The following is a 12055-nucleotide window of genomic DNA, read 5'->3' on the forward strand; positions in this document are numbered from 1 at the left end:
TGTCTGGGAGGGCAGTATACTGCTGAGATGGTGATTGTACCATGGCGGTTTTCTATTGCTACGCTTGTGGCTTGAAGGTAGTCTTTCTGGAATGATGGAAGCTCGTAGTGCTTAATACTGGATTTGATGATGATTCCCGTGCCGCCGTGTGCCTTTCCACTCGGTTGTTGCGTGTGGTAGAACTTGTAGCAGTGTATTTTGTGGTAGTTTTTGTCGGTGAAGTGGGTTTCAGATATGAGCATTACGTTGATTTGCTGTTGTTTTAAGAATAGTTCTAGTTCAAATTTGTGCTGAGCTAGACCGTTGGCGTTCCACAGAGCTGTTCGCATTGGTTTTATTTTGCTTCTGTGCGTATAAATTTGTCCATGAAGAGTGTGAGTAGTGACAGCAAGTTGTTAATTTGCTCAGTTTGCTTTTCGATAAGTTTCTCGAGTCTGGTAAAGTTGTCTGTGTTTTGTGGGGTGGGAATAGTATGAGCATAGTATATTGATGGTGTGGTGAGTTTTTGGGGTCTAGGTTCTTGTATGGTTATCTCCTTGGTTCTTTGTTTTGGATACTTGATATTATGTAGCGTTTTATAGGCTGAGTATCCTTTGTAGTTCGCAGGATGCTCTCCTTGACAGTGGATGCACTTCGCGGGGGGTTCTGGTGATTTAGTGCATTGGTCAGTGGGGTGACTACCTGCACATTTTACGCACCGGAAGTTGTGATTGCAGTATTTCTGCGTGTGGCCGTACCTTTGGCACCTTTTGCATTGTACTATCTCTTTCTTTACAAGAGGTGGTTCGAACTTAACTATGGAGTTCATCAGCCGGTTGACGTTGTAGATTTCTTTGTTATTTTATTTTTGTTTTATATCTACGAAAAATAGCGATAGTGGATTTTTTGTGACTCTATGTCTAATGTTGCAAATGTTGGTTACCTCGTGGACAAGTGTTTGAAGTTCGAACATTAGTTCGTGTAGGTCGACTGAGTGGTGGATATTGCGTAGCATCACACGAAAAGGTCTTTCTTGCTTGAGCTGGTATGTGTGGAATTTTGCATTCAAGGTTTTTAGCAACTTAGTTAATTTTCTACAGGCGTCAGGGTTGGTCGGCAGAATTTTCCCGTGGTTGTTATTAATTTTTAACTTGTAGTCCTTTTTGCTGATATCTTTTTCAATGGACTTTATCATTTTTTGGATGTCGATAACGTCGGAGCTTTCCGGAGCTAAGTTATAACACCGCCGTTCTTCCTCGCCCGTGACAAAGGGGCAACACATCTTTCTTTGCAAACGACCAGCACACGAAAAAACGCAAGCTGGAAGCAATCAAGACAAATGTGAACAAGAGTCAAACTAAACCACCAGCTAGCCAAGTGACCACCTACAACAGGTTCTCAATACTGGAGACTACAGAAGACTCCATGAACACAACCGAAACGGTAAGTAATCTCCATACCCAAAGAATTTCCCCTTCCCCGCCAATATTCATTGACGACGTTATCGACAAACAAACTAAAAATAACACCCAACCTCGAGCTCAGCTCCGATCATACACCCATAATAATTGAATACAGAAACAAACCAATACTTTATAGCAAACCAGTAACACTATGCAATAAATCCACCAAATGGCAAACTTTCAAAGAAATGATAGAAAGCAAAATAAACTGCAACATCCCGTTGAAAACTCCTGAACACATAGAACAGGCAGTAGCAACATTGACAGCAACTATTCAAGAAGCAGCAAGGACAACCACTACACCCGAATCAGTCAGCAGCCAAACAATAACAATTCCGCAAGAAATACTCGACAAAATTAGAGAAAAAAGAAAAGCGAAAGCAAAATGGCAAAAACACAGAATTCGAGAAAACAAAAAAACACCTAAACAAACTTGCAAAGGAAATAAAAAACAAAATAAAACAGCACAACAATAACGAATTCGCAAAGTTCATAGGGACATTCTCTACACACGAGAACACCAACTACTCACTATGGAAAGCCACGAAAAAAATAAAGAAGCCAATAATACCCGACCCAGCAATCAGAAAAGCAGATAACACATGGGCAAGAAGCAACGAAGAACAAGCTCAAGAATTCTCCAACCACCTCTGCAACACATTCACACCACACATTATCAACAACAGCAACCTCAAAAGTCATACCGAGGAGGATCCACAAACCACTATTACCACAACCGACAAGGAATACACCATACCTAAAACAACAGCACAAGAAATTAGAAACATAATTGCTGAAACAAAAAACAACAAAGCACCAGGAATCGACCTAATCAATGGCAAAATCTTGAAAAACCTTCCGCCAAAAGCAATAAGACTAATTGTTTCAACCGTTCGCGGAGAGACGCGATCGCTAGATAACGCGTCAACGAGAGTCGTAAATTCTCGTTACGATTAAACAATCGACGCCACGAACTGATTGATCCCCTATTTCTATTACGAGAATAGAGGTGGTTAGGTTTGAGTGTATATGAACAACTATACTGGGTTGGTTGATAAAAGTTTAATAAAAATAACGAAACAACAAGTTCAGTCAAAGATCAACAATTAAAAACGAAAAAGATAACAGTCAAGGTTTGTTTAGCGGTTTGCTTATAACGAGATCTATCGCACTTCGCAGCTTGAGACAGACGTTATGTGATAGATTCGATTCAATGTGTAACGTTCGACGTGTCACAAGGAACTAACTGACTTTAGATTATTCCTTTGTCTCATGTTTAAGACGACCCCCACTCTACTTAAGTCACGCCACCGTTCGCGCCTATGATCACGTATGTCTGTTCTTGCGTAAAAAACGTAACGGACAAAATTCGACGTTTCCAGAACTCGCTGCTTAGCGACAGCTATGCGCTTGTCACGTAAAATAAAAAGCAGGAGGCCCGAACGAAAAGAAAAAATTAAGATAACAAAAAAAACGAGAGAATTTATTTCTGAATTTACACTGACTGCGATTTTGTTCTGAGCTCCAGCCGTGACTTTCCAAGACTGCAGCTCTTACAATTTGACTTTCGGTAACATCTGTTTCTTCTTTGTTTGTCATCCCTTAATATCCCCACTACCCTGTAGGCGTACGTGACCGTTGTCACACTTCTAGGACGTTCGGTGGAAGGACCGTTAGGATACAGATGACTCATTAGGCACTTCGGCGATATACATTGTCGCCAAGGCCGCCACATCTCTATCTCCATCATCGGTCCATCGGATTTGAAGTATGCCGGTCGTGACACGCTCGTCGATACATTGTATATGATCCGGCGGTCAGATAAAACGATCTGCCTGCGACATTGTAGGGCCGCGAGCGACGGTTAGAAAATACAGCCTGTGGTAAGCCTCGTGGCGTAACACTAATGACAATAATATTCAATGCAATTCTAAGAATTCAATACTTCCCCAAACCATGGAAATTAGCACAGATTAAAATGTTACCTAAACCAGGCAAAGACCCACACAAACTGCATCTTACAGACCAATATCACTGCTTCCAGTATTTTCTAAAATACTGGAAAAAATAAATATTACCGGATAAAAACAATAATAGAGATAAAAAAACTCATACCGGAACACCAATTTGGATTCAGAAACAAACACTCCACGATGGAGCAAATGCACAGGTTTATCAACGAAATAATAATTGCACTAGAAAACAAGGAACACTGCACAGCCCTCTTTATGGACATAGAGAAAGCATTTGACAAAATTAACCATGAAAGCCTACTACAAACAATTAGGAAACAATTCCTGGAGCAAATACACCAATTAATAAAATTCTACCTAAGCAGCAGAACATTCGTAATAAAAATCAAGGACACACATTCTCAAGTTAAAGACATCAAGGCAGGGGTACCACAAGGAAGCGTCCTAGGCCCAATACTATACACAATATACACGGCGAACATTCCAACAACTACCAATAGCACAGCACTGACATTCGTGGACGACACAGCTATTGTAACCCCAAACTCTTTTGCCCTGACGTCACCTTAGGCGACCACTTCTAAACATTCTCCAGACAGCCGATACTTGAACATTACACATGGCGACCTTGGCGACAATGTATATTGCCGGAGTACCTGAGGGTTCATCTATGTCCTAACGGTCCTTCCACCGAATGTTCTAGAAGCGTAGCAACAGTCACGTACGCCTACAGGGTAGTGGGGATGATGAAGGATGAAAAACAAAAGAAGAAACAGATGTCATCGAAAGTAAGAAGATATTGTAAGAGCCTCAGTCTCGAACGGCCACGGCTAGAGTTCAGAAGTGTATAAACGAGGAAAAAATAAAGTTTTTTTTTCTTTCCTTTAAATTTCTTCCTTATTTTACGTGACACTATACTAGTCAGGCATACGAACCCAGAAACGGCAGTCAAATTACTACAAGAACATATCACAAAAATAGAAAAGTGGCTACAAGAAAAACAAATAAAAGCAAACCCCAATAAATGCAACCATATTACATTCACGCTACGAAGAAAGATACCACCAAACATCCTTCTGAACGGCACGCATATAACACAAACAAAGCATGTCAAATATCTAGGACTTCACTTAGATACACAACTCACATGGAAACTACATATCAAATCAATAATAGAAAAAATACAGAAAACAAGAAGACAAATGCATTGGCTAACAACCCGAAAATCCAAATTAAGCATAGAAAATAAATTAAAAATATATAAAACGATCATAAAACCAATCTGGACGTACGGAATACCACTATGGGGGACAGCAATTTCTAAACATACTAACAGAGTGTGCTATCATTTCGTTCTTAGAATAAAACAATTTTTTTTGTTACATGCTAAACCTCATAATATTTTTAATTATTTTCTACGAACCACATACTCTGAGCTTATAATGTTTTAATATTATACGTTACATACGAAAAACGTTACATGCGTCATTGAGAAATTAAAGATAGCATACCTGGGCTATCTCTTTGACAAGGAGTGTATGTTATAATATGTAAAATGATTATAATTAAAATGTAAAATATAAAAGAGATTATAATTAAAGTGGCATGGTGAAAATAAATATTGCAAGTATGTATAGATATACATAAATAATGGGTTATTTGCTGGTTTCATAAAGGGACAATTGAAAGGTTAGTAAAAATCAATTATGAATCCTCATAATTAATTTTTTGGGTAGCGAATAGTGAAGTAGGAACGGAGAGCCCGAATGCTGAATTAAATTGATCCACAGAGAAAATTTAGATATATTTATACATCTTGAGGGATAATTTTGCAATAATATTGTTTTGTTTTTGTCGTTTTATTCTCAGTAAGATGCGAGTCGGCTGATACGGTGAGCGATCTATAGATCAAATTATGGTGACCTGGCTGCGACTGACTCATTCATAAAATCTTAACTCACCTGTAAAATGTAGCAAAATACGTACGCAATTCAATAACTATAAGTTAGTAGATACCTCAGTATGAATATTTAAAACACTGTAATAAACGTATCGTATGCTTGCCGGTCAATCTTTATTTTAAACATTATTTTAAATTCTATACGAACATAGGTTCGAAAAATTGATCAGTATACTCTTATATAAATATCAAAGTGCACTATCGTGGTATCTTTGTTTGCTAACGTCATATTAAGTAAATAATGACCATCGGGAAATGATGGCGGTAAACCATCCATGCTGTCAATTACGTAGTCTTCTCGTTGGTAAACCCCCTAAAATATAATAAATTATAAAGTTAATCACCTAACGTTTTTAGAAAAATGTATGTAATACAAGATGATTTCTTTATTTGCTCATTACATATGTACATATGTTGTAAAATAATTTATCAAAATAAAAACCAAAATTTGTATTTTATTAGGTATATAATGAAATATGATAGAAAAAATAATTAATTCCTCTTTGATAAATATAAATTAAAGGTTCTCATCTGTATTACATTTCTGAGTATCAAATTGTTTACACACCGGGTCCGGAGGACAATTATCGCCATCCATGTTGATTGCTCTTATTATAGGTACCCCTATAGATTTTGAATCCGCTGCAACCTCACAAAAACTTGCATCTATATGAAGTCCAAGATCAACCGTATATTCACCCATTCGAACCGTAAATACGTCGGCTGTTACCTATGAAACAGATGTTGATGATACGAATATTAATTTAATGATACGAGTAATTCTGTAATCTATCATGTATAGGTTATATATAATATTTATTATATATACTATATATTATATATATTTTACATAATTTCATATCGTTTCTATTACAAGGACATATAATTAATATGTCTTGTATATATCATAATATGTATTATAATAATACATGCGTTACATAATAATATAATGAATTTTTTAACATTTATTTTAATCACTCTGCTTTCGTGGTAGGATTATTGTTTTAATATGAACTGTAATACATATCATCAATAGAGAAGATAATATGAAACCCATTTTCATTTTAATAAAGCTTTTCTTAAACTACGTAATTAATTTACCTAATTACTATATACATACATATATCTTTTTTTTAATCTAATCATCGTTTATTTCTCTTTCATGTCTAATTGGAAGAACTCAAATGAAAAAAAGAGATTTAATTAGAGAATTTACTGGTCTCACTATGATGATTGTTTGAATACTTGTAAGAAGAAAATATGCAAATAACATTTTTTTTTTCAATGGATACACGTTCATCATCTTCCTCTAAGAAAGCGGAATTTCCTCTATTTAAGGAGATCGATAAGAATACGCATCTCAATGAGATACAAAGTAAACTCACGGTTAGTAATCATGATTACATTACAAAAACTTTTTCCCTTGTAACTATATGGTAGTTCCTGGTAGTTATTACGTATCATAATTATTTCCTACTCACACCTCTAAGTAATTAAAACACTTGATGGATATTACTGTTACATTGAGGTGAATGTACATTTAAACTATAAACTCGAATATGTGTTAATAACCACAAACTTTTACATGTCTTTATAAGTTAAACAACCAAAAATGATTAATATTCAAAGCAATTGTAAAAGCATTTCGAATATAGCAAGATACTTATATGCACGTATATATGTAGGTAGAAATAGCAGCCAATATACGAAATATAAAAAATTAGAGCAACAATCTTAGTTGACGCAAGATGGTTGTACTACAATTACATATATTAGGTTATCCGAAAAGTTTCTTTCGTTTTATGAGGAAATAATAGACGCACAAAGTTTTTTGTTTTATATTATTTTGTCGAATTACATTCGATCCATTTTGTTTTGTTGAGATAAACACCGCGACATTTCACGGACTTGGTATCACGATTGTACACGAAGGTGCACTGTTGTAAAAAAAACACGTTTGCGAAAGAAAGACACTTTTCGGATAACCTAATATATTGAAATTTTTATTAAATTGTTTAAGCTGAATGATTAATCGTTATTTATGATACTGTAATCGAAAATACTTTCAATACATACCTTAGTGTCCTCAGGAAGTGCTTTAATGATCTCTATATACGTGTTCAGACTAGCCCCATATGTGCTATCATAATTTAGTTCAAGATCGCATGACTTTACATATTCTTCATTAATTTGACTACAGTCAATATCTTCCAATATTATGTCGTAATCTGCCTTATATTAACAAATATAAATTATTTAAATTAAAATTAAAAATTAAAAATGTATTATTTTCTTGTAATATTCAAACTGTAATTATTTTTACTAAAAAAATGATAGTTATAATTACAATAGGTATTATTATTTTTTACAAAAGTGTATGAAAAAGTTTGTTTCATCCAAAAAGCAAACGTGCCCTGAACTTTTGAACAACGTGGAACATTTTTATAGTATTTCACAAAATATTACTCCAAAGAGAAAATAAACTTATTACACGACTTAATACATCATTTGTAGGAAAAAGTTAATTATTTAGTTATTTTATCCTTACTTGCACCATGCACCATTCTAACGCACAGACTGTGAACAACCAGAAGAGCATCCTGACAGCTAGTATCGTAGACAGCAGGTAGTATTAAATGGACTATTTCAATCTGTTAGCGAATAATATTCAGCATTGCTATTGTCATCCATTCGGTTACTCAGGAAGAGAATCCCGTCTGGTAATGTAACATCTAGTGAATCTGTGATTTTATCACAACTTATTGTCTTTTATAGTCGTGAAACTACTACAATAAACAACTACATAAAAACACTTGTCACGAACATTGTATATTTGTAATTACGAGGGTCATAGTAAAGATTGCTATACTATCATTATGTTATTATTTATTACGTATGTAAGTATACTATTATTATGTTATTATTTATCATTAAATATGTTCATTAAATATGTTCATTGACACATAGGATGTATTCGCCGCAAAAATATTCCAACAATTTTTTGCAACATTGATATTAGACGCATCATCTAACCTTTCCTCAAAGCTATCCTAAATCGTCAACTATCATAAAATACATACAATAGATATTTTTTCAACTTACGTATTTAGAAGAATTTTAATATGAAGAATTTTAATATTTAAAATGTTGCGAGATCAGAATTCATTGGATTATGTATTAAACGTTTCAGCAAATTCACTCTTTATACAGTGAAGACATTGACTCTTCCCACTCTGGCTACTAAATATGTATTCATAACAATATTGTTTCTATTATTGCATAATATACGATGAAATAAGTATGTAAATAGCAAAATGTTTAATCGTAGATTCAATTTATTGTATTATAAACGTTCTATCTCGATTTCTTTTTTGTCTAAAAATAAATTTCTTATACCTTGAAGCACTATAAGTGTAGAACGGCTTCTAAATTTTTATTTCGAGTAATAATTATAAGCAAAATTAAATTAAACGTGAAATAAGGAATTTTTCTATTTACCTATCTGTTCGTTACCGTATGTGGTTAAAGACTGTTTTAAGAGCAAACCGTTCAATTTGAATGAGCGAATAAGATAAATGATCGGTCAAAACTTATAACGTTTGAACAAGAGTTCGAACAGTGACCAATTTCTCATTTTACATTTTTTGTTTCATTCTTCTCTCACCTAAAACTACATGCATCCGAGAGAAATTGAAATTTCCCGGAGCCTGTATGCCTGTAAATATGCCTGTGTATCAACAAAAATGATCTTCTCGGTCTGCAGCCAGCTTCTATCAGTGCTCTTTTTCCTCTTCGTGTGACCATATTAAGAAGAATATCAAATAAGACAATTCATAGACCGTTAACACTGACATGTTCCCTGTTAATCGACAAAAAAGGCACATAACATGAGCTGACCTTGAACGAGTTATCATTGTTGCCTAAAGCAATACATCGCTCACTGGCCAAAAGATAAATTACAATATCTTTGATGCATTCGTTTCACGATGAAATTCTTGTTCTCGACGATATCTATCCGAGACCAAATAACCCTACGAATAATCTGGACATTGTTTTGCAAAAAACGTAAATATGTAAATGTAAAAAATATAATTTTAACGTTAATCTTCTTTTAACATTTCCACCTATACACACCTATCGGTTAGTAATGTTAGTAATGTAGTATGAAAAGTTAAAAGTAATACGTATACTATTTATATTTGATCCCAGAAATACAATAAATCTTGAAAATGATTAAATAATTATTTTCTAAATTGCTTATTCTGATTTTCAGTCTTTCATTCTTAGTCAGTATTAATAAATTCCAACAATAAATTGCTCCATAGACCTAAAGGAATTGTCAAAATTACTAATTTAATAATTAGTCAATTACTGCGAAAATATGCATGTGCATTAATGTACATTGTATATAAACGTCTGTAGTTTAACGATAATGCATCGAGTTTAAAATTTCCTAAACAGATCGCGTTCGTTAAAAATTTAATTTATTCCCCGAAAGATAAATCGACAAAGCAAAACGGGAAGTTTCGCAAACGTTAACTTACGACCTATCATCACTTCGATAATACACGGACGCTTTACGCACTTATTCCAAGTCCGACTGGATGGACACGCGGTTAAATGGATTTCGTCAATTTATTTACCTCTAGCTGCGCATTTCAATTATATGCGTACTCTTTGTCAGTAGTATCCAGTAGTGGACCATCGCGGCATCGTGGCGTGCACACGCACACTGCACACTGTACACGCGAGCCACAGCAATGATGGTTCCTGATAAAATCGTGGGAACGGATGCGGCCCACGATGCAATTGAATTAATCTCGATTGAACAGCACCGTGTCACAAAATGAAATAGGAAATCGCATTGATATTAGCCATTACTGTTTTCGAGAACGTAGCTCGTTATTGACCTCCGCCGCGTTTTTTCTGTTTCTTCCTATCTATTCCTTTATGCTGCGTATCGTTAATTAGAATGTAACCGGTGCGATGCGACGCGATTAAATTACTCGGCTGCAAGTAATTTATACAATCACGAACGAGCTTGATCGTTGTGAACACCATCGGTGTAACATACATCGCTTATATGGAGAAATTTTGTTGTCGACTTGTAGATTTAGAAAAATCGCGCGTCTGTGATATCTTTTCTAAGGGAAACGTCAAAGAAATAAAGAATGGCGAGGATTTATATAGATAAATAATAAATGACGAGAATAGTCTTGTCATTGCCGAGATCTTTGAGGTAGTAGATTTTAGGATAATGAAAATTTATTGCGTAGGTACAAGATTTATATTCTGACACATTTTTAGTACATTGGAGATTCTCTTTTCTACATTACAATTATTTATTAGTTAGAGAAAATTTTAGCTAGTTATTTTTTTGTAATAGATTATTAGCGTCTTAGTTGAAATTATAGGTTGAGTTACATATTTCTGGGAAAAGAATGGTTTGTTGAAATTTTAGTAAGTGTAACGTTTGATTTAAATTTTCTAAACCGTTTTATAGGAGAAGGATTAATATTGAGGTGTGATCTATCACCAGAAAATTTCTTACGTTATAGAACGAAATCGCGTATATTCATTTTTGTATTGTCTATATCACATAACAGAGATATTTCAAGAGATTCTTGTTTTCAAGAGATATCTACAAGCGAGCTAATTTTAGGTATATGTATAATTTACCTTGATTTTTTACATTACGACGTAATTCTGTCTTAAATTGTCAAAAAATAGTTTGTCATCTTCTACAATGTAAACAACAAGCACGATCAGAATCCTTAATCTTAGTTTGTTATGCGAAACGAATATTTATTTTTAATTTCGTGTAGATATTTTCTATAAACAATTCATTACTTTTTTTTTGACGTGGAGGAAATCCGCACGGACACCAGGCCGCTTCTGGGGGCAAGCGGTGTCGTAGTGCCGGACTCCAACCGACTAAAACCTCCACGATGATCGTCCCGACTGCGATCGAGAGAGGCCCGGGAACCGGTGCGAGGGACACCCCCCTCCCCCAAAATGCATCCCCTAATGGAATGGTATGCCGACCCGTTACACCGCACCTCGTCACCGGAGCTGCCGTCCAAGGCAGTCTGGTTCCCCTACCGGACGGCGGTCCCGAGGCGCGGATATATCAGCGACTAAGTTTGACCCCCACCGGGGAGCGCGGCGACGCTAGCGCGCCTTGTCGAAGCGCGTCCGCGGCCTCTGCCGCGCCCCCGCCGCGAGACCACCAAACAGTCCGGTAGGGAAACCAGACTGCCTTGCACGGCGGCTTCGGCGATGAAGTGTGGTGTAACGGGACGGCATACCATTTCATTAGGGGATGCATTTTGGGGGAGGGGGGTGTCCCTCGCACCGGTTCCTGGGCCTCACTTGATTGCAGCCGGGATTGTCATCGTGGAAGTTTTAGTCGTTTGGAGTCCGGCACTACCACGCCGCTTCCCCCCAGAAGCGGCAAGGTGTCCGTGCGGATTTCCTTCACGTCAAAAAAAAGATTGGTTTTATGATCGTTTTATATATTTTTAATTTATTTTCTATGCTTAATTTGGATTTTCGACTTGTTAGCCAATGCATTTGTCTCCTTGTTGTCTGTATTTTGTCTATTATTGATTTAGTATGCTGTTTCCATGTGAGTTGTGTATTTAAGTGGAGTTCTAGGTATTTGACATGCCTTGTTTGTG

The 12055-nt window shown here is 35.7% G+C and overlaps 1 protein-coding gene across 2 annotated transcripts; it reads right to left on the bottom strand.

The window, feature by feature from the left end:
* Positions 1 to 5206: 5206 nt before the first annotated feature.
* Positions 5207 to 10108, bottom strand: LOC126922075 (uncharacterized). 2 transcript variants are annotated; one of them, XM_050734285.1, is made up of 6 exons: positions 10019 to 10108; positions 7924 to 8116; positions 7452 to 7607; positions 5944 to 6105; positions 5622 to 5688; positions 5207 to 5376 (listed from the first exon to the last, which is right to left on the bottom strand). In XM_050734285.1, the coding sequence occupies exons 2-6, from the start codon at positions 7972 to 7974 to the stop codon at positions 5354 to 5356; spliced, it is 459 nt and encodes a 152-aa protein (XP_050590242.1). In that variant the 5' UTR covers positions 7975 to 8116; positions 10019 to 10108; the 3' UTR covers positions 5207 to 5353. The 2 variants fall into 2 exon arrangements, with proteins under 2 accessions (XP_050590242.1, XP_050590241.1); XM_050734284.1 differs by lacking the exon at positions 5207 to 5376 and having other exon boundaries at positions 5471 to 5688.
* Positions 10109 to 12055: the final 1947 nt, after the last annotated feature.

This window comes from Bombus affinis, chromosome 11, assembly GCF_024516045.1.
Source record: "Bombus affinis isolate iyBomAffi1 chromosome 11, iyBomAffi1.2, whole genome shotgun sequence".
Lineage (NCBI taxonomy): Eukaryota > Metazoa > Arthropoda > Insecta > Hymenoptera > Apidae > Bombus > Bombus affinis.

Excerpts from the sequence above, each read along its gene's own strand:
- LOC126922075 (XM_050734284.1), bottom strand. The coding sequence starts at position 7,974 with ATGCTCTTCTGGTTGTTCACAGTCTGTGCGTTAGAATGGTGCATGGTG. Across the intron at positions 7,608-7,923 it reads TAGAATGGTGCATGGTGCAA|GCAGATTACGACATAATATT; the intron begins GTAAGGATAAAA and ends TGTTAATATAAG. Across the intron at positions 5,689-5,943 it reads ATAATTGTCCTCCGGACCCG|GGGGTTTACCAACGAGAAGA; the intron begins GTGTGTAAACAA and ends ATTATATTTTAG.